The 26,941-nt window shown below is 39.3% G+C and overlaps 1 protein-coding gene across 12 annotated transcripts in view; it reads left to right on the plus strand.

Annotated features, from left to right (window-relative positions):
• The window catches only part of TBC1D31 (TBC1 domain family member 31), a 123,009-nt gene that overhangs the window by 31,274 nt on the left and 64,794 nt on the right, over positions 1-26,941 (plus strand). For 9 of the 12 annotated variants that reach the window (XM_003820487.4, XM_034966549.3, XM_055116895.2 and 6 more), the window contains exons 2-6: positions 3,152-3,298; positions 8,772-8,887; positions 12,315-12,493; positions 21,753-21,904; positions 23,892-24,051. In XM_003820487.4, coding sequence (XP_003820535.3) covers positions 3,152-3,298; positions 8,772-8,887; positions 12,315-12,493; positions 21,753-21,904; positions 23,892-24,051 — 754 coding nt within the window. The remainder of the gene's footprint in view (positions 1-3,151; positions 3,299-8,771; positions 8,888-12,314; positions 12,494-21,752; positions 21,905-23,891; positions 24,052-26,941) is intronic. The other 3 variants (XM_034966551.3, XM_055116898.2, XM_055116896.2) reach the window with 1 other exon arrangement.

Genomic DNA, 26,941 nt, shown 5'->3' on the forward strand with positions numbered 1-26,941 from the left:
CGTGCAGGGATTACAGGCCTGAGCCACCGCGCCCGGCCTCTAGTGATTTTTCTATTGATCCTTTGGTTGCTTCTTGACAAATCAGAATTTTTTTTTTTCTCTTGAGACAGAGTCTTGCTCTGTTGCCCAGAGTCGGATGCAGTGGCGCGATCTCGGCTCACTGCAACCTCCGCCTCCCGGGTTCAAGCGATTCTCCTGCCGCAGCCTCCTGAGTAGCTGGGATTACAGGCGCACCACTCCCGGCTAATTTTTTGTATTTTTAGTAGAGACGGACCGTGTTAGCCAGGATGGTCTTGATCTCCTGATGTCGTGATCCACCCACCTTGGCCTCCCGAAGTGCTGGGATTACAGGCGTAAGCCACCGCGCCTGGCCGACAAATCAGTTTTAAGTGCCTACTCTGTATATCCAAAGTGCGATGCGAGACGTTTTACCAGCAGCTTGTTTGGTTCCTGGTTACTGTCAGGCCTCTTTATCAATGCCGCTGTCTCAACTACATTGAATAAAAAATTTTCTCTAAAGTGGGGATTCCTCAAGTTTTTCATTTTCAAATTCTGAGTTTGTGTGAATACCACTCCCACCTCTGGTATTCTCTAAACATTCTAAAAGTTATAGCCAACTCGCCTTCTCTTTCTTGATGATACAAAATATCTAGATATATGTGCAAGATTCAAAAAGTGAAAGAAATGGGTTGATTATCCAAATGTCTTGTTTGCTTCTTCCACTAAAGCATAGCTTATCTTTGTGTTCGTTAAAACCCGTTGTTCATGCTGTTTAGACAGGCAGAGAGCACTGACTTGGAGTCAGATGTATTTTGTTGAAGTAAATGTCCGTTTACCAACTCTGTGACCTTGGGGAAGTTAATCACTAAGGCTGTCAGTGGGGAGAATCAGATTTACCAGACAGGTTGTCTTACACATTTGGTGCTCAGTAAATATTTGATATTCTTCTTATGTTTGAGAACTGAGGAACTCTGTCAGGCAATCTGTGAGAATCTGAAAGGAAGTTGCTCTAAAATAAATTTTTTACGTGTGATTTATATGAAAAATCGGGCAGAATGTCACTATTGTGATTACATCTACATGGTAGGATTATAATTGAGTATTTGTTTCTTAGTGTATTTCTATATTTTTCATATTTTGAACAATGATTGTGTAATTTTGTAGCCAGAACATGTAATAAGTGTTCTAGAAAATAAGACTGGAGGAAAAAGTTGTTTGCTCTGAGTTTAGTTGCCATGAAACATTTTGATATTGCTTGTCATTTCTGTACGTTTATTTTTGTGTTTTTAATTCCTTGGGGACTAGATAAAAATAAGCATTGTTAAGAATTTTGCTATTTCCTTTAATGAGTCTAAAAAGCCTTATGTTTAGATACACATGGAGAAAATGTTTAATCCACTTAATTCAATTTAGTATACTTTAATGAAATTATAATGAAGATAGATGTTTCTAATATAAAATCCAAAAACTAGGCAAGGTGCAGTGGCTCACGCCTGTAATTCCAGCACTTTGGGAGGCCAAGGTGGGCGGATCACGAGGTCAAAAGTTCAAGACCAGCCTGGCCAACATGGTGAAACCTTGTCTCTACTAAAAATACAAAAAATTAGCTGGGCATGGTAGCGTGCACCTGTAATCCCAGCTACTCAGGAGGCTGAGGCAGGAGAATCACTTGAACCCAGGAGGTGGAGATTGCAGTGAGCCTAGATTGCACCACTGCACTCTAGCCTGGGTGACAGAGCGAGACTCCATCTCAAAAAAAAAAATAAAATCCAAAAATTTATGAAAAATCAATTAAGATAAAATTTTCATGATTAAAAACAATTGTTGCAATAAAGAATGGGATTATTCTGATCTTTGTGACCAGAATATACGCACATATATTATTTTAAGGAGTTATTTTGTGCTGTAAGTTAATTTTATAAATTTTCTTTCAACAGATACAGGGTATATGATCCTTCTCTCAAAAAGGGTAACTTTAAACACATGTATTCTTGTCTTTCCTGTTATGAAAATAGTATGTAATCATTAAATAACATGTCTAAAAGATAGAAGAGTAGAAAGGGGAAAAAAATTAACCATATTGCTATTACCTGCAGACAGCTGCTGTTAATATTTAGCTGTATTCATCTTTTTTTCCCTATACGTATTTTTCTTTTCCTTTGGAGACAGGGTCTTACAGTGTCACCCAGGCAGGAGTGCAGTGGCATGATCATGGCTCACTGAAGCCTTGACCTCCCCAGGCTCTAGTGATAATGCCACCTCAGACTCCTGAGTAACTGGGATCACAGGCACATGCACCATGCCTGGCTAATTTTTTGAAATTTTTCTAGAGACGTGTTTGGTTTTGATTTTTCTTCTTTATTTTTTCTTTTAATTGTGTGTATGTGTGTGTGTGTGTGTGTGTGTGTATCAGTGTTTAAAACTTCAGGTTAGAATATTTTCGTTTTCATTTAAGTTTAATCATTACATATGTGTCTCCAGAATAAGATTGAAAAATAAGCTCCCTTACTGTTTTATATGGCAGTATGATTAATGTGGGTTTTAAAGAATGATTTCTTAAAGCATTTGTTCATTCAGCAGGCATATTTTGAGTGTCTTTTGTGTGTTGTAGGCCAGGTGCTGGGGTACAGTAATGAGCAAGCAGTGGTCCTGTCCTTACAGAACTCGCCTGCCAGGGTATTCATGGTAGATACATTAGAAATGGAAGTAAAACTCATGCATGCGTAATTCACTGTGAAACATTCCATACACAAAAACAAAATCTCATACCCTGTTGTTATCACTTAATCACAGTTTATAAATCTGTTTATATGTGTGTTTATTTTTTTAAAGTCTGTCCTTACTACTAAATTGTAAGTGCCATGAAAGCAGGGACCATATCAATTATTCTTAGCACCTGGCTTGTTCTGTGTCTGACACAGTGAGTTTTCAAGTATTTGATGAATAAATGAACAGTAGCTATTTTGATAATGAGTAGCTTCTGACCTGTTTTTCTGAAATCCTGGTAAGATTGATTCTAGAGGAGCGGGGGTATAGCGGTAGCAGTAGGAGAGGGAAGAATGAACAGACGAAATGCTTTACTTGCCATATTTTTCATAATATCAAGTAATACGTGACATAGATTCAATGTTTGGGTTTTTTTCTTTGACAGAATTATAGTGAACATTATTCACAACACTTCCGATTACCATCCAAAAGTTTTGCGATTTTTGAATGTGGCTTTTGATGGCACAGGCGACTGCTTAATTGCTGGGGACCACCAAGGAAATATTTATGTTTTTGACTTACATGGAAACAGGTAAGCTGATACCATTGATATCTACATTATTTAACAAGTTATTAATTCACTGACTGTTTTCGTACCTGCTATTCATTATTCATTCAGAAAGATTTATTAAGTTCTATTATATTTCAGGTACCTTGCAAAATACTCTCATAAGTGCTAAAGGACGAAAGTGGGAAAAAACAGAATGATAACATGGTTCACATTTTAAAGAATTAAAGTGCTGGTTTTAATAGTATCTCTAGTAGTTTACTTTTTTTTTCTTAAATTTTAAAATTTATTATTGCTATTTTTTTTTTTTTCTTCAGACGGAGCCTTGTTCTGTCACCCAGGCTGGAGTGCAGTGGGATGATCTCAGCTTACTGCAAACTCCACCTCCCAGGTTCCAGCTACTGCACCCAGCCCATTATTGCTAGTTTATCAATTTCTGGTACATCATGAGGCAATGTAGAAATAACACAGTTTTCTTTGCACATTGTTGTTGTGGGGTGCCAGATCTAAGAATTTTAAAGAATTGATTTTCAGCTGGGTGTGGTGGCTCAGGCCTGTGATCCAGAAATTTGGGAGGCCAAGGCGGGCGGATCGCTTGAGGTCAGGAGTTCGAGACCAGCTTGGCCAACGTGGTGAAACACTGTCTCTACTAAAATACAAAAATTAGCTGGGTGTGGAGGTGCACGCCTGTAATCCTGGCTATTTGGGAGGCTGAGACAAGAGAATCACTTGAACCCAGGAGGTGGAGGTTTCAGTGAGCCGAGATCGTGCCACTGCCACTGCACTCTAGCCTGGGCGACAAAGCAAGACTCCATCTCAAAAAAAAAAAGTTGGTTTTCACTCTTCTTCCTCTTCTCTTCCCTTGTGAAACAATTTAGTCCGAAAGCAATTAAGTGGGATTGATGGAGATAGGTATTCATGCAGCGGGGCTAAGAGGGAAGGACAGCTGCAGCAGCCTAGCAGAGAGGCAGAGGGTGTCTGCATAGCGAATGGGGCAGTGATGGGAAGCTAGTTTAATACAGGGGGCTTTGATCAAATAAATATATTAGGGATAATGAGGGCCAAGTTTCTCACTCTTAGAAAAGAGACTTACATATATGGAGGGCAGAAAACTAGAATAAACCCCATGGTATTGTATTGGAATTAGATATATCAGTTTGAACCCCTGGTTTTGAATATATAGAGATAGATATAGCACTAAATAGAGGTATGTACAAATATATGTACACATTCCCTAGCTTCGTACACCCAGAGGGCCTGGGAGCAATAGCATGCCAGCAGCAATGAATATACCCGGTGTTGAGTTCTTGTTTTCAAAATACCACTTTCTACTAAAAAGAATCAAGGATATTTGCAAAAATGGCCAATTTCAGAATGCAGACAGGGAAAGTACAGGATGAGCCTGTAACATTTTGTAGCCAGAAAGAAGGAATTGTTCAAAGAATGTTCGGGATGTGTCAAAAAGACACAGTTGCCAGCTTGAAGGAGCTCCCTCTGGTCATATTGGAGATGGGTCATGCATTGAATAAAATTGAAATCTATGAGTTCATGTTGTAACCAATATACAAACAGTTTAGTAAGGCATGGATATTGAATAGTCACAAAGTACCCCCCCACAAAATACTTATTAATTATAGAAGAAAAAAAATTATATAATGAAGAAGCCTAGCAAACACTGCCTTAATCAAATGACTAAAGTTAATATAACTAGTAGTGGAATGAATCAAAATTTGTGTGCCACCTGATAGGATGCAGTGAAAAGAACACGGCATCATTTCTGTGATATTCCTCCCAAGATATATAACCTGAATCTAATCAGTGGGATCATCACACAAAGCTAAATTAAGGACATCTAATAACAAAACTGTGCTGATATCTCTACAAGGGACAAGATCATGCAAGTTGGGTAAAGACTAAAGAACTCCTAATCTGAGGGGGATGAAAGGGACATGACAAAGGCATGAATCTGGACTGATCCTTTTGCTATAAAGAACTTATTAGGAAAATTGGCAAAATTTGATTGGAGTTTTAGGATTAGATGGTGGTAATGTATAAATGTAATTTATTGGTGCTGATGGTTATATTGTGATTATGTAGGAGAGTTTTCTTATTATGGGAAACTTGATCTTGGTAACTTAAATAGTTAAAGAAAACATGTGACATATAATTTACTTCTCTGTGATTCATTAGGTAAAAATCTGTAAATCATTGTTTCTGCCCTTTACCAAAAAAGTCATGGGCCCAACTTTTCTACCCTTTATTCTTGCTTAACTTACCTCACCAATTCCTAATCTTAAATCAGTACCACTGTCTATTTGCTAATACTTCTGAAAAAAATAAAAATAATTGTTGATTGATTTCATGACAGAATAATGAACTTCAACATCGAGGACTCTTTGCACTTCATTTGCTTGTCTACTGTTACTTAACGTTTCCTATTCTCCACCAAGTGTCGCAAACCTTTACCAATTTCCTTGTCTCCTTGCATTGGACTCTACTCTTATTCTGACTGCCAGGCCTCCTGATTCATGGGAAAATAGATACCTTCAAGCTTTCCTTTCTCCTTCCCCATTGCAGCCTCAAGTATATTGTAAGTTCAGCCCCCATTACCTCATTCATAAAGTTCAGCTCTCATTACCTTATTCATAAAGTTCAGCCCTCATTACCTTATTCATAAAAACAGGTGATCTTAATTTCTTCTAGTGCTAATCCCTATCTTCGATAGCCTCTCCTGAGATATTGCACCATAAGTGTTACTATTTTGTCCATTGTTCCCTTTTCACTGTTGGTTGTTGGGGAGAAAAAATAATTTTTCCTCTACCCTTCTAAATTCTCAACTGGACCCTTGTAACAAAAGATAGATTAACAAGAGAAGAATGAACAAGTTATTAATATCTATCATGCGTGTAACACATTAGAATACCCAGAGTATCCAGGTATTAGTATGAGATGTTATCAACTTGTGTCATGCATGTAACACATGACAGTATCCAGGTATTGCTAACTCAAAAAGTGGCTTATGCTCTGGCTTATATAGCATCTTCATCAAAGAACAATACATTTTTAGAGAAGTGACAAGACAAAAGAAGAGGACCTTGAGTCTCTAGGGGCAGCAAATTGTGGGAAGGCAAATATATGGGAAACTAATGGTAGTTATATACATTTCTCTGGTGCTATTTTCAGGATGATAAAGATCTAAAGTCAACTCCTGTGATCAACCGTTGTCCTTCCTGGTAGAGAAGGGAAGAGGGACCCCTTTGTAAATGTATGCAAATTTATGTAAACTTTTAGACAAGAGCAGAGAGCTTTTCTTTTCTTTTTTTCTTTTTTCTTTTTTTTTTTTTTTTTTTGAGACGGAGTCTCACCCTGTTGCCCAGGCCGGGGTACAGTGGCGTGATCGGCTCACTGTGCAACCTCTGCCTCCTGGTTTAAGCAATTCTCCTGCCTCAGCCTCCCAAGTAGCTGGGACTACAGGTATGTGCCAGCACGCCCAGCTAATTTTTTGTATTTTAGTAGAGACAGGGTTTCACCATGTTGGCCAGGATGGTCTTGATCTCCTGACCTCGTGATCTGCCCGCCTAGGCCTCCCAAAGTGTTGGGATTAGAGGCGTGAGCCACCGCACCTGGCTGAGAGCTTTCCTTATATCTGCTTTTTCTCATTTACCTTTAGCTCAAAGTAATCCTTATGCCAAAGTGGGATGTTCGGGATGGCATATTCTGCCACCCTTCACTAAAAACATTTGTGGCTGAGCAGTTAGCAGCAGAGCTGGGACTTAAAAATCAGACTTGATCATAAAGCCCAGTATACTGGGCTCCCTCAAAATCTTCCTAATTGTTCAATCCATTGGTCACTTTTCAGTTCTCATTTTACTGAAACAGTAAATACTCTTGTCTTCCCATCCTGCCTGAAATTATTTTCTTTGGCTTCATGGTACAGCTTTTGCTGAATTTTCTACCTCTCTGATCATTTTTCCCCCTTATTTTACTGACTTTTCTTCCAGTGCCTTCCCCTTTCATGTTGTGCTCCCCAGACATCTTTCTTTGGCTTACTTCCTTCCATATTTCAGGTACTCTTTTCGATAATCACATCACCACCAAGCCTCAGGCTTCATCTGCCATGTAAACACTGTTGACTTAGACCTACTTCTGCTACTACTACCTACTAGAAATCTTCTAGATTGGGCTCTCCAGGAGCCACTAGCTTGCATGTAACTCTTGAGCCCTTGAAAAGTGATTGGTCCAAATTGAGATATGAAGCACATGTAAAATTAAAATACACAGTGGATTTTGATGACTTAATATGATAAAAAGTGTAAAATATCTCAATAATTTTTAATTGATTAAATATTGAAATACTAATGTTTTAGACACACATTGAGTTCATAAAGTATATTAGTCTGTTCTCATGCTAATAAAGACATACCCGAGACTGGGTAATTTATAAAGAAAAAGAGGTTTAATGGACTCTCTGTTCCATGTAGCTGGGGAGGCCTCACAATCATGGCAGAACGCAAAGGTACTTCTTATGTAGTGGTGGCAAGAGAGAAATGAAGACCAAGGGAAAGGGGTTTCCCTGTATAAAACCATCAGATCTCGTGAGATTTATTCACTACCATGAGAACAGTGTGGGGGAAACTGCCCCCGTGATTCAATTATCTCCCACTGGGCCCCTCCCACAACATGTGGGAATTATGGGAGCCACAATTCAAGATGAGATTTGGGTGGGGACAGAGCCAAAGCATATCATATATTATTAAGATTAATTTTACCTGTTTCTTCTTACTTTTCTAATATGGCTCCTAGAAAAATTTAAATTACGTATGTAGCCCACGTTGTATTTCTTTCAGACAGCATGACTCTAGATCAGTTTCACAAGGGCCTTAAACAACATGTTTAAAAGCAGGTTTATTATTTCCTAACCCCAAACTTATTCCTCTTTTGCCTAAGTTCAAAAGCTTAATTTTTTGTAAATTAAACTCCAGCTAGGTGTTCAGTACTCTACTGAGCACTCAACATGTATTCTTTCATTTAGTCATCACACCAGCCCTGTATCTATTCTTATCTTCATTTTACGCAAGATCGCATCCTGATTCCCTCTTCTTCACTCCATGTTGAATCCATACCGAACCTCTGCTTGGCTTCTGAAACCTCTCCTATTTATGCTCCCATATCTCTGGCTGAGATTTTCTGTAGTAACTTTCTTAGTGATCTCCTTTATTCCTTGTCCCTCTATCCATTTGCCATTGCTGCCAGGATCGTCTTCCTAAAACACATACCTGATTGTGATTCTGCTGTGCTAACACTTACAGTGGTTTCCTATTCTGATAACATCCAAACTCCTTAATATGGCACATAGCACCCTTCGTAATCTATTTTTGGCCTAAAATGGTAGCTCATTTTTCTGGGTTTCATTTTCTCCGTCTCTACGGACTCCTTCCACATGGAATTTGTAATTATTGGAAGAATTTATGATACTAATGCAATGATCTCTTAATAGGTTCAATCTTGTTCAGCGAACAGCACAAGCTTGCACAGCTCTGGCCTTTAATCTTCGTAGGAAATCTGAATTCCTTGTGGCATTAGCTGATTATTCTATTAAATGTTTTGATACAGGTAAGAAGTTCTCCTGTTTTTCTTTTGAAGCAGAGTAAAATATAGACTGAAGAACTGCAAGAACTTTATCACTCTGTACAGCTTGAGGGAGCAGTACCCATGACAGCCCTCCCTTCAGACACTAGGTGCAAGCTGGGGGTCCTAGAAACAGCCTCACTTTAGATCAGTTGACTACAAAGTCAGGGTTTCCTGACTACTGTCAGGTTTGATAATTTACTAGAACAACTTACAGAACTCAGGAAAGCACTACACTTAATGATGACAGTTTTAATATAACAAAAGGGTACAAAGTATAACTAGCCAAAGGAAGAGAAACATGGGGTGGAATTTGGGAGGCTTCCAAAAGGGAAGCCTCCATTGTCCTCAGGGACGCGTTGCCCTCTCAGATGACCCTCCCAGCATTGGTGTGTGGCTGGCCATCTGCGCCAAGCACTGCTGACACAGGGAGTCGACCCAAGCTTTGGTGTCAAGAGTTTTTACTGAGGCTCTATGACATAGGCGTGATTGATTGGATCATTTCCCACGTGGCTGGACTCCGTTTCCAGCTCTCCTCTCCTCCTAGAAGTTAGTCTGATGTCACCTGTCCCAAAAGCCCCAAACTTCTAATCACACGGTTGACCTTTCTCGTGTGGCCATCTCCCACTCTGAGTCTTCTTAGCATAAGCTATCTGGTAAAGTGTGAGGGACCCGCCAGGAATAACAAAGACACCCCTAAGTCAAGGGTTTAGAGGTTACCTCTCAGGAGCCTAAATAGAAGCCAGACATCTCTGTAAAGGTCGAATTCTTTACTACACAGGTACAGTATCTTTTTTTAATATAGCCTGTGTATTTTATACCACATTATGTTTTTAAATTGAGAACACAGAGTTCTATAGACTAAACGTATTACTCTTAAAAAAGGTATCTCAACTGTATTTTTTTCTTATTAAAATAATCAATGTGTTCTAATATTCAGCAGATGTATAAATAATAATAGTAAAGATAGTGATAGCTAACACATAGTGTTTACTCTTTGCCAGGGACTTTCTATGACTTTATACACATTAATTAATTTTAATCATCATCATAACCCACAGAGATGAATACTGTTATCATCCCCATTTTGCAGATGAGGAAACTGAGGCACATGGGTAACTTAATCAGAGTCCCACAGTTTATAAGCAGTGGAGCCAGAATTCCAGCCTAGGTGGTCTGGCTGCAGAGTCACTGCTGTTAATCACTGTACTACACTCTCATCCTACATACAAAGAAGAAAAAAAACAGTGATTCTGCAGTACTGCCTAGAGACACAGTGTTTTCATAATGGGGCTCTCTCTTTCCAGTCTGTTTTCTATGTATGTACTTTTTTTATATTCTAACAAATGCATAATTATCCTATCTGTATTGTTTTGTGGGATAATTTTACCTCATTAAAATTCGTGTAGCATATCTAAAATCAATACCTAACATTCCATTGTATAGATGTTTACCATAATTTTTTAACCTATTACCTATTGCTGGACTTTCAAACTGTTTTCAGTGTTTGGCATTACAAACATTGCTGTGACAAAATATCAGAAAAATGAAGTCTTTATAACTCACCTTTCCTTAGATTCCACTCTTCTCTTTTTCTTCCTTGTTCTGTGGTCTTACAGTTTCTTCTACTTTACTGAACCCCCACCATGAAGCCCCTTCCTTAGACACTGTCTCCCTCCTTCTTTCTTTCCCCTCTCTGCCAAATTCTGCTTCTTTGCAGTATCCATTGATGAATTAATTCTGACTCTGACCCTTGCATCCCCTACCCCATGCTACTGAGACTTCTGTCTCCAAGGTCCTTAGTAACCCTAACCCCTGATTGTTTAAGTCATCTTTATACCTTTCATCCTACTTCTCTATAGGATTTAACAACTGGGATTACTTTGAAAGTTTTTTGTTTTGTTTTGTTTTGGTTTGGTTTGGTTTTCATTATATTACCTTGGTTCTCCTCCTGTCTTTCTAACTGCTTCTTAATCATGTCTCCTGAATTCTTTCAGTGGTTCCTAGACTTTTGGATTTTTGACCCCATTAAAAAAGTGGAAGAACTCACATAGCTTGTCAACTTTTAATATTGCTAATTGACATTGGAAAAAATACAGTTTCATAAAACAAGGGATTTTCTTTCAACATAAACAGGGAGTGACATAATACAGATGAAAGGGTAGTACTTTAAATTTGACTTTATGAAAAACTCACTGCATTATCTGTATTTTTCTCTTTCACTGAAGACCAATGGAAAATTTATCATTAACTAATGCCAGACCTCTGAATGGTGTTTGGAAACCACTGCTGTTTCTCTAAGGGATTTGTCTGTTTCTCTGTTTTCAGTTTTGACCTACTTTGTATCATAATGTTTCCCAGATTTATATCTTGCTTTCTGACTATTCTCAAGTTCCATCTTTCTGGGGGGAAAATTCTGATCATAAAAGTAAAACATGCCTACTGTAGAAAACTTGCAAACATACAAAAAAGCGTAAAGGAAAATAAAAATCACCTATGCTTTTACTACCCAGTGATAATTATCATGAATAGTTTTTGGTGTTTTCCCTACCAAGCTGTTTTCTCTGCTTACAAAGATACACACAAGTACATCAGAATCAAGTTTAAAAACCAAATGTATTATCAGTATCTCACATTGATAAACCTGTTCCTCCTCATGTATTTATTATTTTTTTTATTTTTTATTTTTTTAGAGATAGGGTTTTGTCATGTTGCCCAGGTTGGTCTCAAACTCCTAGGCTGAAGTGATTCACCTGCCTCAGCCTCCCAAAGTGCTGAGATTACAGGCGTGAGCCACCACCCGGCCCCTCCTCATGTATTTCCTACATCCACTAACAGTATCACCATCTGCTTAAATAACTAAGCTGGAACCACTGGAGCCTTCACTTCTCTTATATCTCAGGACATCAATTTGATCGCTAATATTTTTTGTTTTTCTCCTTAGTAGCTCTTGGATTTGTTCTTTTCTCCATTGCCTCTTTCTTAGTTGAGGCCCTCCATATCTCCTGCCTGAATTATTACAGCAACATATAAATTAGTCTTTCTTGTTCAATCTCTTCCCCTCCACCAGATATCCTCAAAGTGCTCTTTCTAAAACACAGACTAGATATGGTACTCTTTTACATAAAATTACCTGCAAGAGAAAGCCCAAACTCACTAGCATCAATTTTGAAGTTATTCTTCATCAAAGCCTTTGTCAGCCTTGTCTCCTACATGAATGAGATGTTGCTAACATGTCCCATCATACACTTTATCAACTAGACACAAGCTTCCATTTTTGTGGATATTAATGGAGGTGCCTCATATAATACCTAACCACCCATTGGATCAGTTCATCTATGGTGTTTATATGTAATGTTACTTCTAGACATACAGTGTTTTACCTGGGTAACAATTTTACTTTTTACCACAGTCACCAAGGAGCTAGTTAGCTGGATGAGAGGACATGAATCATCAGTATTTTCGATCTCTGTGCATGCATCAGGGAAATATGCCATCACAACTTCTTCTGATACAGCACAATTATGGGACTTGGATACCTTTCAGAGAAAAAGAAAGCTGAATATTCGCCAGTCTGTGGGTATACAGAAGGTCAGTGAGGGGGGACATCTTGGTCTGTTGTGCTTCTCGGGCTAATTTCTTGGTCAACAGGATGTATAGATGATATAAGAGTAATGATTCACTTTGTCCTTGTAGCTCTGTAACGCAGCAACAAGCAAAGCAAAGTGGCCAACACAAAGATGTTGCCTATAGCTACAATTTATAACTTAGTGAGCTCTTTTCTAAAATTATAGCTATGTAACTTCAACTGTCCTAAGGCGAAAGTTATTTAGTTGATTGCTTTTGTTTTCATTTTTAACCCTCTGACATTTTATTATGAAAAATTTGAAACATGCAGTAGATTTGTGAGAATTTTTGAACACGTGTACGTTCAGCATCTAGATTCTACCATTAACATGTTACTGTACTATCCTTTACTCTACTTTACATGGTACCATACTCTCTTATGGGTCTATCCATCTTTCTTTTTTTTTTGGTTTTTGTTTTGTTTTGTTTTGAGACAGAATCTCGCTCTGTCACCTAGGCTGGGGTGCAGTGGCATGATCTCAACTTACTGTAACCTCTGCCTTACAGGTTCAAGCGATTCTCCTGCCTTAGCCTCCCATGTAGCTGGGACTACAGGCATGTACCACCATGCCCAGCTAATTTTTGTATTTTTAGTAGAGACAGGGTTTCATCATGTTGGCCAGGCTTGTCTCACACTCCTGGGCTCAAGCAATCCTCTTGCCTCGGCCTCCCAAAGTGCTGGGATTACAGGCATGAGCCACCATGCCCAGCTGTGTGTGTGTTTTAAAGTAAACTTTGGTCATCAGCATACTCCCCTGTGAATACTTAAGCCTGTACTTAATTGACTAGGGGTCAATATTTGTTGATTTAAAATTTATATATAATGAAATATGTAAGTCTTAAGTATTCATTTGTTAAATTTGACAAATACACACACCTGTGTAACCTATGCAGCTGTAGCATTACATTATCCCAGAAAATTCCATCATCTCCCTCCCTGGGTGACCACCACTCTTACGTTTTCCCACCATGGACTAGTGTTGCCTATTCTAAAATTTCATATAAATAGAACTATGCAATAATAGTTTATGTAAGGCTTTTTTCACTCAGCATAATTTTGTTTGTTTGTTTGTTTGTTTGAGATGGAGTCTTGCTTTGTTGCCCAGGCTGGAGTGCAGTGGTGTGATCTTGGCTCACTGCAAGCTCCGCCTCCCAGGTTCACACCATTCTCCTGCCTCAGCCTCCCAAGTAGCTGGGACTACAGGTGCCTGCCACCAGGCCCGGCTAATTTTTTTTGTTGTTAGCCAGGATGGTCTCCATCTCCTGACCTTGTGATCCACCCGCCTTAGCCTCCCAAAGTGCTGGGATTACAGGCGTGAGCCACCGTGCCGGGCCCCACTCAGCATAATGTTTTTGAGATCCATCCATATAATATTTATTAGTAGTTTGTTCTTTCTTATTGCTGTTTAGAATTCCATTGTGTAAATATACCACCTTTTAAAAATCCATTTCTTTTGTTTTTTTCCCAACTATGTAGAAACATATGGTATATGGGCCTCCAGTTGTACTCTTGTTCTGAGCCCCACAGATGCCCCAGTTTGGTTCTATCATTTCTTTTAACAGACAAGCCACATAACCAACCTCTCTGGGCTTCCGTTTCCTGAGCAGGAAAATGGGTCTGTGGTAACCACCTTACCAGGGCTGGTGAGGAAATGAGATAAAATAAATAATTCATGTCAACGGCTTGGCCGAGTGCCAGGCCCTTATATAGTAGCTCCCATTGTTATTTCGTCCTTTACGTCCCCTGGCTGTCATCTCCTGTGATTTCCTATATGACATCCAAACTGGTCTCTTTCATAGGGTTTCCACACTGCTACCCCCTCCTCCCTCCTTACCACACCCAGTAACCTTCCCATTCTCTCCACCTAGTCAAATCTAACCCTTTCTTCAATTGTGATAATAGCTACTGAAGCATTTACTATGCTTCAGGCATTGTATTAAGAACTTTCCGTACATTATCTCAACTCAGTCCTGACACTGCCTCAGTGAAGTAGGCAGTGTTTATTATTCCCCAAACACAAAGACACAGGGTCTGGAGACTGGAAGCACTGGCGGCTGCAAGTGCCAGAGCTGACAGGGTGTGAAGCCAGATTGGAGCCTTTCTGCAGAGTCAGGCCTCCCAAATCCTGGGATGGAGTCAAGGAGCTTTTGGCTGTCCCACCCTTTTTGTAGTGCCCCGGTCACTCTTCCTCCTCCAAGTCCCCATATCCAAGCCTGTCATATCTCTTCAGCTCTAGGGGTCTGTCTGTGACTTCCACCCTAAGGGAGCGGGCACTTTGTGTCATGCTACATTGTCCACATCACCGATTCCCCCTCCCTCTCTCCCCTTCCTTCTTCCTCCCTGTTCTTTTTTTTTTTTTTTTTCCTTTGCAACGGAATCTGGCTCTGGCACCCAGGCTGGAGTGCAGTGGCACAATGTCAGCTCGCTACAAACTCTGCCTCCCAGATTCAAGCGATTCTCTTGCCTCAGCCTCCTGAGTACCTGGGATTACAGTCGTGCGCCATGACAGCCAACTAATTTTTGTATTTTCAGTAGAGACGGGGTTTCACCATGTTAGCCAGGCCGGTCTCAAACTCCTGGCCTCAAGTGATCCACTCGCCTGGTCTCCCAAAGTGCTGGGATTACAGGTGTGAGCCACCACGCCCAGCCTGGGCACCTGTTCTGTGCCAGGCTTTGGTGTTCAAAATGTTAGAAGTGGAGAAGTCAGAGGAAGATGGAATTATAGGTCTTTCCTCTTCAAAGCTTTCTATTTGGCTGATTTTATTCAAATGAGCACACAGGCCCTATTCCTCAAAGCCAGTTCAAATGTGGCATTGCTAGGTTGTTTTAGTCCAAGGAAGGCCGTCTCCTTAACGCCCACCGTCTTTTGGTTGTCAGGTTTTTTTTCTTTCTATTTCATTAGCTAAATATTATTTTCAGGAGTATCTGAGTCTCTTGTGTGATTAATTATTTTGCTTCAGGTTATATTATACATGCAGTACTGCTTTTAATTTCTAGGTTATTAACATGAACAGCTAGCAATGCATGTCAACCAAAAATTTACTTTGTAGTCTCCATGGAAATCCCAGAGTTCTTTAATGTGCTTTTAACAATTAAAAAGAGATAAAAGTTGTGCCAGCTTATTCATTAGGGATTTAGGCCAAATGTCTTAGTAGGTCTTTTCTTCTTTAATTGCTTTAGTACTTACATTTTGAATTTTAAGTTCCAAAGAAGAGAACATTGGGAGTTGAACTCACATGGAAACAGAGTTATGAAACAATGACACATGACACAAAAACCATCTGTTCTTTTTACTATGAAATTAAAATGAGTATACGCTGAATAGTTGCCAATGCAAACCTTGCTTGGACATTTAGACATTTTAGTTTAAAAATTAGGACTGTGGAAAATGTATGTATAGTATGATGTGTGCCTAAGTATATTAATGTTAGTGCTATAAGAATAAAATTAAATGTGAAAATGTATATATAGTGTGATGTGTGCATATAGTAAATTGCTCTAAAATAATAAAACAGGACCGGGTACGGTGGCTTACGCCTGTAATCTCAGCACTTTGGGAGTCCGAGGCGGGCGGATCACCTGAGGTCAGAAGTTCAAGAACAGCCTGGCCAACATGGTGAAACCTCATCTCTATTAAAAATACAAAGATTAGCTGGGCGTGGTGGCACATGCCTGTAATCCCAGCTACTGGGGAGGCTGAGGCAGAAGAATCGCTTGAACCCGGGAAACAGAGGTTGCAGTGAGCCGAAATTGCACCATTGCACTCCAGTGTGGGCAACAGAGCGAGACTCTTGTCTCAAAAAAAAATAAAATAAAATAAAATAAAATACACTATAGTTTAAGTTATCAGCAAATTTTTCTTCAAGGGCCAGTAAATATTTTTGACTTTGCAGTTCAAGAGCAAAATTATATAACCATTCAGAATGTAACCATTTCAAGCCAGGTACCCAGCTACTCTGGAAGCTGAGGTGGGAGAATCCCCTGAGCCCCAGAATTCAAGACCAAGATGGGCAACACAGTGAGACCCATCTCAAAAAAAAAAGTGACCATTCTTAGCTCCTGGGCTGTACAAAGACTAGAGATGGGCCAGATGATGACCACTTCAGTTGTAAACAGGAAATAACTGTAACCTTAATATTAAAGTAAAACGTTCGTTTTTTCGAAAAATTTTTTCCCGTGACACAGCCCTCAGGAGAGCCTGAGAACATGTGCCCCTAAAAACGTTAATTCTTACCAAATTCTTACTAAACTCATATTTTTATTACAGATTCTGATTCTATATTTTAAATAGAACTTTTATTTATTTGTTTGTTTTGATTGCACATGCGACCCTTCAGTAACTTGCTTTGGGTCTTTTGTTATGGATTTCATTTTTGATGGCTCTTTTAATCTCACACAGTCTTCTTCTTTTTTTCTCATGACATTAATTTTCTGGAGAGATCAGACAGACCAGTTATCTCAGAAAATGCCCCACATTCTGGAGTTGTTTTTTCTGTTTCATCATTATTGTTTAACTTGTCTGTCTTTCACCTGCATTTTCTGTAAACTAGACATTAAGTCTAAAGGTTTGAGTAGATTCATGTTAAACATTTTTGACAAGTTATTTATCTTATGTATGGGAAAAAATAGTAAACAATACAGGTTGAGGATTCTCAATTTGAAAATCTGAAATCCCAAATGCTCCAAAATTTGAAACTTTTTGAGTGCTAACATGACACTCAAATATCAAGCTCAAAGGAAATGCTCATTGGAGCATTTAAGATTTCAGATTTTCGGATTAGGGATACTCAATTGGTGAGTATAATGCAAATATTCCAAAGTCCAAAAAATCCAAAACATTTCTGGTTCCAAGCATTTTGCATAAGGAATACTCAGCCGTAGCACCTCCCTCAGTGTTGGTTTCAACATTAAGTGTGATAATCTATGCAAAGTTAGCACAGTGCTGGTTGTATAGTAAGTACTTAGTAAAATTGCATCTGTTGCAATTTTACCATCAAGCCTATGATAGGATTATCTCAGTGCAGTTAGATAATTTGCTTAAGCTGTAGGGTGCCAGGCACATGGGCTCATGCCTGTAATCCCAACACTTTAAGACGCAGGCTGATTGCTTGAGCCCAGGAGTTTGAGAACAGCCTGGGCAACATGGCTAAACCTTGTCCCTACAAAAAATAGCCTGGTGTGCTGGCGTGTGCCTGTAGTCCCAGTTACTCAAGAGGCTGAGGCATAAGAATCACTTGAACCCAGGAGGTGGAGGTTGCAGTGAACCAAGATCACACCACTGTGCTGCAGCCTGGGCGACAGAGTGAGCTCCTGTCTCAAAAAAACAAAACTGTGGAGTAACTCTTATTTATTTTTTAGTTACATTATATTAACAATTCAGAAACCCAAAAGTATTTAAATAACTCAGTGGCAAAATGCGATCTGACCTCAATTCATTTGGCAGCAAAATCTGAACTGAATTGACTTGAGGCTGAAATATTAATATATTTGAGTATGGGGCATTGCCCCAGGTCTCCTAAAGTTCTACATAATGTTATAGAATGTACATCATACTACCTATCTAAAATTGGAAATCTGCATTCTGAAACACATCTGGCCCCAAGGGTTTCAGAAAAGGAACTATGGAACTTTGATTTCAGACTGTTTTTAAAGAACCTACCAGTCTAACCTCTTTCCGCTGATTTTTGTAAGCAGTAATAGCAGTAATTATTAGTAATAGTAATAGATACCCATTATTCAGTATGTTCCCTGAACCTTCATTTTAAATAGTTATTTTAAAGCTTTAATCCTAAAGGGTAGATATTATTATCCCCATTTTACAAGAAGGGAAACCGAAGTTCAGAAATATTAAGTACTTTGTCCAGAAATATTAAGTAATTTGTTCAGTATCACATAGTTTAGGAGAGAATTGCAGTTTGAATTCAAACCTGTCTTTATCTAAAGCCTTACTGCTTCTCAGGTAAACCAGTTATACCTCTTCAAATTAGTACATTTTTATTCTTTTGTTGATGTTTGGGGGTAAGATATTCAGCTCATTAGTTAAGGATTTTGGAATCCCCGGGATTTGTGATTACTGTGATTCAGCAGGTATCAGAAAAGGCTTTGTGATGGATATCAGAAAACATCTAATAAAGAGTGTTTTGCCGAACTCAATTCAGCCTGTGTACCCAGGACACTCACTAAATACTAAATATACAAATAATACATTTGACCTTAACTTGCTAATATTAGTATCCTAAACTCTTTAAACCTTGAAAAAGGGCTGGGCACTGTGGCTCACACCTGTAATCCCAGCACTTTGGGAGGCCAAGGCAGGTGGATCACTTGAGGTCAGGAGTTCTAGACCAGCCTGGCCAACAAGACCAGCCTGGCCAACATAGTGAAACCCCATCTCTACTAAAATATACAAAAAATTAGCCGGGCGTGTTGGCACATGCTGTAGTCCCAGCTGCTTGGGAGGCTGAGGCACGAGGATTGCTTGGGAGGTTGTAGTGAGCCAAGATCACGCCACTGCACTCCAGCCTGGGTGACAGAGGGAAGACTCTGTCTCAAAATAAATAAATAAATAAATAATAAGGTAAAATAAACCTTGAAAAGAGTTCATCTACCTCCTAAAACTGAATTGGAAAGCTTAGGATTTTTGTGTTCTACAAGGAAAAACTACAGCTCCGTCCTTGAACCTAACCCCCCAAAAAGTATACTTTGTTAATGTTTTGAAGTTTTTCCTAAGGTTTTTATGTTTCTCAAGAGATGACACTATCTAAATAATAATGACATGCTTCATTAGGAACAATTTTATAATCATTAAAATATGGCAATTAAAATCACAAATCTAGTAATGAATAATCATGTAGGCAATAATCTATCACAGTTATTCTGCTAAAATAGCAGTTGATGCTCATTAACTTTTAAGCTTCTGCTTTTCCCAGTAGGAATAAACTTTATTACTTTTCCAGAAAAATGACTGCTAATTATAATAATAATTTTCTTAAGTCACTTTTTGACATCAGTTTTGAAACAGTGTTTTAATGCATTCATTATAGATTATAGAAATCTGTAAGGCCTTCATATTATAAATCTTCCTAACAGTGAATCTAATAGCAAAAGATCTACCACAGATTGTCTTTAGCAAAGTGAGCCAAGGAAGAAGGGAGGAGCTTGATCAGGCCCTTGCCTGATCTGTCAGTATCTGATGTAGTTGAGTTCGTATTTTTTATTGTCTTATTGGCATTAATCCTGAGTAGATTATTTTTGCTAACCAGTATGTTCTCTAGTGCATTATATATGTGTGTGTGTTGTACAGATGACACACAAAATTATATTCGAGGCCACTGAAACTTTTATGAGAAAATATTGGTTAATTTCCGTTAATAATTTTGCATTAACAAAAGGAAGCATTGTTTATGCTTATGTGATAGAAAAATGAAAATTAGGAGAATAAAGTGATGACATTTTCAACTTTACTATCAGTTTCACTCTCAGTTGTCCATTAAATGAACTGAATCTGTAATAAGATAGGATTATATATGCATTTGCACCTTTTTACTCGTATAAAAAAATGGCTTAACACTTACTTATCCTGAAACACTTTGCCCAGTATTCCCAAAGGACTTTTTTTTCTTGAGATGGAGTTTCACTCTTGTCGCCCAGGCTGGAGTGCAGTGGCGCAATCTCAGCTCATTGCAACCTCCACCCTCCAGGTTCAAGTGATTCTCATGCCTCAGCCTCTTGAGTAGCTGGGATTACAGGCGTCTGTCACCACACCCGGCTAATTTTTGTATTTTTAGTAGAGACGGGGTTTCACCACGTTGGCCAGGCTGGTCTCAAACTCTTGACCTCAGGTGATCCACCCACCTCAGCCTCCCAAAGTGCTGAGATTACAGGTGTGAGCCACCGTGCCCAGCCAGGACTAACTTTTAAAAGCAAACTGACTAATTTGGGAAGATATATATTTTAAGGCTGTTGACACATATCATATAACATCTTTAACTAATTTTTACTCCCAGCGGCAGTGTATGACAGTGCCTTTTTTTACTCTATATATAGTATTATAGAACTATATACTAATATAAACACTATATTAAATACTAACTACTGATAGATGTTTAAAAAATATCAAATGTTGGTGAAAGTATAGGGAAAAGACACTGTCATACACTGCCACTGGGAGTAATAAATATGTACACCCCATTTTGTGGGAGTAATATATATAGACACACACCCCATTTTGTGGGAGTAATATTTATAGACACACACCCCATTTTGTCTATGCATGTATGTGCTTTCTTTTTGAAGACAGAGTCTTGCTCTGTCACCCAGGCTGGAATGCAGTGGTGCAATCTTGACTTACTGCAACCTCCACTTCCCAGGTTCAAGGGATTCTTCTGCCTCAGCCTCCTGAGTAGCTGGGACTACAGGCACACGCCCAGCTAATTTTTTTTTTTTTTTTTTTTTTTTTTTGAGATGAAGGCTCACTCCCTCACCCAGGCTAAAGTGTGGTGGCGGGGTCTTGGCTAACTGCAACCTCCACCTCCCAGGTTCAAACAATTCTCCTGTCTCAGCCTCCCAAGTAGCAGGGACTACAGATGCCTGCCACCATGCCTGAGTAATTTTTGTATTTTTAGTAGAGACGAGGTTTCACCTTGTTGGTCAGGCTAGTCCCAAACTCCTGACCTCAGGTGATCCACCCGCCTTGGCCTCCCAAAGTGCTGGGATTACAGGTGTGAGTCACCGCGCCTGGCCTAATTTTTGTGTTTTTTCGTAGAGATAGGGTTTCACCATGTTGGCCAGGCTGGTCTCGAACTTATGTCCTCAAGTGATCCGCCTGCTTCGGCCTCCCAAAATGCTGGGATTACAGGCGTGAGCCATCACACCTGACCAATGTGCTTTATTTTAAAAGTAAAATTGATACTCAAAATTATATCTTGTTTTCATTTAACTGTTTAATAACATTAGGTGAAATTTTTTAAACTGTCATTTAGAATTTTGTGACTTGCCTAGTCATTATAGTATACCTAGTTTTCGTTTGAAGGGTTTTTTTTTTTAGTTAATAATAATTTATGAAATAATCAGTATTACTCCTTGTCATATATTAGAAATGTATTTTCCCCAGCTTAAGAAAATAATATTTTAATAAAGCAAAATAGACTACTTGTATAATTTTAAATTTAAAGTCTCTATGTGAACCTTATGTGAAAACTAACTTTCTCTATTCCTCCTTAGGTTTTCTTTCTACCATTAAGTAATACCATCCTCAGCTGTTTTAAAGATAATTCCATTTTTGCCTGGGAATGTGACACACTTTTTTGCAAATATCAATTGCCAGCTCCACCTGAAAGCTCTAGTATATTATACAAAGTGTTTGCTGTAACCAGGTAATGCGCATTTTAAGACACTAGGAATATTTAAGAAATTTAATTTCTGATAAAAAAATTACAAATTTTCATTTAGTTTTTATTCAGTATCTTTTTGTCATATTAGAAAAAGTTACCTTCAAATTTAGATATGATCTGCTAACTTTTTTTATTTTGCAAAATATCAAATATACACAAAAATAGAAAAATACATGAACCCCTAAGAATTTCTTCTTTTTTTTTGTTTGTGTGTGTGTGTTGTTTTATTTATACCAGCCTTTCCTCCATCAGAACCACTAAATATTTCTATAAGCTACAATAATCATCAACGAATGGCCATTTCTTTTCTTTTCTTTTTTTTTAAATGGAGTCTCACTCTGTCACCCAGACTGGAGTGTAGTGGCATGATCTCAGCTCACTGCAACCTCTGTCTCCCGGGTTCACGCGATTCTTCTGCCTCAGCCTCCTGAGTAGCTGGGATTATAGGCACGTGCCACCATACTGGCTAATTTTTGTATTTTTAGTAGAGACAGGGTTTCACCATGTTGGTCAGGCTGGTCTCGAACTCCTGACCTTGTGATCCGCCCGCCTCAGCCTCCCAGAGTGCTGGGATTACAGGCATGAGCCACCGTGCCCAGCCATTTCTATTTTTATCAATAACTTCACCTACTTCTCCAATGCATTGTTTGAAGAAAAACCTAAGCATATCATTTTATCCATAAATATTTCAGTTTATCTCTGAAAGATAAGGGCCCTTTTGGAAATATAACCATAGTATTATCACACTTTATTTATTTATTTATTTATTTATTTATTTATTTTTGAGACGAAGTCTCATTCTTGTCCCCCAGGCTGGAGTGCAATGGCACTATCTCAGCTCACTGCAACCTCCACCTCCCAGCTTCAAGCAATTCTTCTGCCTCAGCCTCCCAAGTAGCTGGGATTACAGGTGCCTGCCACCACACCTGGCTAATTTTTGTATTTTTAGTAGAGACAGGGGTTTCACCATGTTGGCCAAGCTGGTCTCGAACTCCCAACCTCAGGTGATCCACCAGCCTTGGCCTCCCAAAGTGCTGGGATTACAGGCGTGAGCCACCACTCCCGGCCAGAAAAATGTTCTTAAGTGGATCTTGATGAATTCATTCATCAGTAACTAATGCCTGGACGCTGTTCAGCTGGAGCCTCCCACCTGAGGCTGCTGGATAAATGAGCTGGTTCTAGATTTTGGCAATAATTAGCAGAGAGATGGATTCTGAAACCTGGGGGAGTGGATTAGGTGAGTTTGTGGAGGAAAAAGTTGGGTTGAAGAAAGAACGCTGAACCTGGTCAACATGAAAGAACCCCTCTCTACTGAAAATACAAAAAAGTAGCAGTGTGTGGTGGCCCGCGGGAGGCTGAGGTGGGAGGATGGCTTGAGCCAAGGAGGTTGAGGACGCAGTGAGCCGAAATTGCGCCTCTGCACCCCAGCCTGAGCGACAGAGCGAGACCCTGTCTCAGAAATAAATAAACAGATAAAATAAAATTTTAAAAAACAAACCTGGAAGACAGATAAATGGTGGAAGAGAAACTGGTGAGAGTGAAGAGGAACAGGAAAAAAATCGGGGAAAACCTTTATGTTTATTTCCTACTGTGTAATATGGCACAATATTGTGCTGTACAGTATTGGCCAGCATTTTGTCAACAATCTTTACTTTCTAGAGTCAAGAAATATCTTAAAAGTATAAGAATTGTAGTAGTAAATGTTAGTCTTAGAATTTTGAGATTTGGTGTTCTCCAGGTCGAATGAATGCTCCCTGATCTAGCCTCCCACGGTATATTTCTGTGTCTTTTCTTTCATAAATGCGTGAATGACTCCACATTTCAAGTGCTCAGTAATCACATGGGACTAGTGTGACCATATTGGATAGCATAGACACAGCACATTTCTGTCATCATAGAAAGTTCTGTCGGACAGTGCTGCTGCAAACAATTGAGCCCGTTTTTCTTTCTCACTTTTTTGTTTATATAGAGATGGCCGAATCCTGGCTGCTGGAGGCAAGTCAAATCATCTTCATTTGTGGTGCTTGGAAGCTAGGCAGCTCTTTAGAATTATCCAGATGCCCACTAAAGTTCGAGCCATTCGCCATCTAGAATTTCTTCCTGATAGTTTTGATGCTGGTTCTAATCAGGTTAGTAACATAAATGTAGGGCACTGTACTTTTTGAGAAAGAACGCATCCGTCTCTGAACTATATTATATCTTATTTATTTAACTTACACCCTGGCTGTTACAAGAATTTGAAATTACAAATATGTTATTTTTGTGAAGAGTCTAGGATTGAAAAAAATTTCAAAATCTTGTATTCTTTATACTATTGACAGTTTGCTCTTTTTATAAAATCAACATACTGTAAATTTATATTGTACTTTATGGTTTGCAGTGTGCTTTAGCATGCAATTTTTCATTTGATCCTTAATTCTTTGGCATAGGCAGGAAAGATATTCTCCCCATTTTACAGATTATAACACTAACGACAAGAAACATTGACTCGTCAACATTCCTGTTAATTGTAAGGATTAAAGATTGGACTAGAACTAAAATGTTTTTATTGTGTTGTTATTTTATTTATCTTGACTGGTTGCTCACTCCTGTGAAACATGTTTTTATTGGTATCTTTCCTTAGTTTACAAAGGGCCTCTTCCTCCATCCCCCTTCGCTTATTCCTTTTTAAGACTTGAGTTCTGTCAAACCTTAACTTTCTTATTTCAAATAGACTGTCGTGGATCTTGTATTTTAACAGATTAGATATATGTTTTACATATATATGTATACATATGCATGTATGTATATATCATGTCCATTTTACTTACTTTTTGATTAGGTAATATATTAACATGGTTGAAAACATAAAACAGCATACAGTAGGAAGTCTGTCACGCCTTTCTACCATTTGTCTAGTTGTTCACCTCCCCCCATATCCACTGTTGTTATATATAGTGTTATGTTTTTCCCATTATTTTATACAGCCTTGCACCTTCTATTCTTCCAGTTTTTTTGTTGTTGTTTTGAGATGGAGTCTAGCTCTGTCTCCCAGGCTGGAGTGCAGTGCTGCAATCTCGGCTCACTGCAACCTCCGCCTCCCAGGCTCAAGTGATTCTCCCGCCTCAGCCTCCCAAGAAGCTGGCACTACAGGCATGAACCACCATGCCCAGCTAATTTTTGTATGTTTAGTAGAGACAGGGTTTCACCATATTGGCCAGGCTGACCTCAAGTGATCCACCTGCCTCAGCCTCCCAAAGTGCTGGGATTATAGGCGTGAGCCACTGCGCCCAGTCTACCTTTTATTCTTAAGTTGGAAATTGTTCTATATCAGTGCAGAACTTCTTTCTTTTTCACAACTGCATAGTGTTGCAGTTTATTTTTTAAACCAGTCTCCTATTGGCAGTTAACCTATTTTTAGTCATTTTCTGTTACAAATAATGCTCACTGAATGGCTTTTCGCAAGTGTCATTTCACACATCCTCTTTGTAGGATAAAATCCCAGAGTTGAAATAGTGGCATAAAGGTTATGTGCATCTGTAATTTGGGTAGATCTTGCCCAATTGACTTCCAGAGGAGTTGCATCAACTGCAGATGAGGGGCTTTGTTTCCTACAAGCCAACCAACAGGAGAACTTTATAGAGTGTCACCTCCAAACTGCCTTTTACCATCTTTTGTATGATAAGTGACATCAGCATTTCAAGCAATCACATGGTGGCATCACTTACCAGCCACTGCCACTGGGAAGAGAACCTGCACTTAGACAAGGCAGCATAGGGGTTTATTTGCTTAAACTTTTTTATTACATGTTTTTTTTGTTTTGGTTTGGTTTTTGGTTTTTGGTTTTGAGACGGAGTCTCGCTCTGTCACCCAGGCTGGAGAGCAGTGGCATGATCTCGGCTCACTGCAAGCTCCGCCTCCCGGGTTCACACCATTCTCCTGCCTCAGCCTCCCGAGTAGCTGGGACTACAGGCGCCCGCCACCACACCCGGCTAGTTTTTTGTATTTTTTAGTAGAGACGGGGTTTCACCGTGTTAGCCAGGATGGTCTTGATCTCCTGACCTCGTGATCCACCCGTGTCGGCCTCCCAAAATGCTGGGATTACAGATGTGAGCCACCGTGCCCAGCCTTTATTACATGTTTTTAATTTTTGAAATTATGAGTTAAAATTTAAACTTTTCTCTCCCCTTAAAAGACTAGCTTCCCTCCTACCCCTCCACTACCCTTGCAACTCACAAACTCTCCATTCTCCAAATGTTACTTAAAATATTTGCTGAAAACAGGCAGACAGTGGGGAGCCTCAGTGGGAGTGACAGGTTTGTGTGGGGGCAGCAGGGCTGATGTTAGCTTTGATTAGCTGTGGAAAGGGTACGGGAAGGCAAACCCTCCACCCTCCTTGTTTCTGATAGCCAGTGTGGAGGCAAAAGTTAAGAACTGTCTGTCTTAGTCTGTTTTGTTCTGCTGTATTGGAATACCACAGACTGGGTAATTTATAAACAATGTAAGTTTATTTTTCACAGTTCTGGAGGCTGGGAAGTCCAAGATCTAGAGGTTGGCATCTTTTGAAGGCCTTTGTTCTCGGTCATAATATAGTAGAAGGCCTCATATGGGTGAGAAAGGGAGGGAGGAACGGGAGGGGACAAGAGGGAGCCGAACTCATCCTTTTATACCAAACCCACTCCCACAATAACAGCATTAATCTTTTCATGAGGGCAGAGCCCTCATGCCCTAATCACCTCTCATTAGGCCCTATCTGCCAACACTGTTGCATTGAGCAAGTTTCTAATATTTGCTGTTGGAGAGACACGTTCAAATTATATCATTGTCTAATCCTCTCTGTCCCCTGTATATGTCGTCAGTGGGCATGATCTGCCTGTGGGAAGGGAAGATTCTTAGGGCACCTTTCCATAGTCTACCATGATAGGTTCCCTGCTGGTTCTGATTAGAGCCAGGGCATAATCAACATGAGCCATAAGTTGTGATTTTAAAATAGGTAATATCAGGCCAGGTGCGGTGGCTCATGCCTGTAATCCCAGCACT

This window comes from Pan paniscus, chromosome 7, assembly GCF_029289425.2.
Source record: "Pan paniscus chromosome 7, NHGRI_mPanPan1-v2.0_pri, whole genome shotgun sequence".
In the NCBI taxonomy this organism is placed as follows: Eukaryota; Metazoa; Chordata; class Mammalia; order Primates; family Hominidae; genus Pan; species Pan paniscus.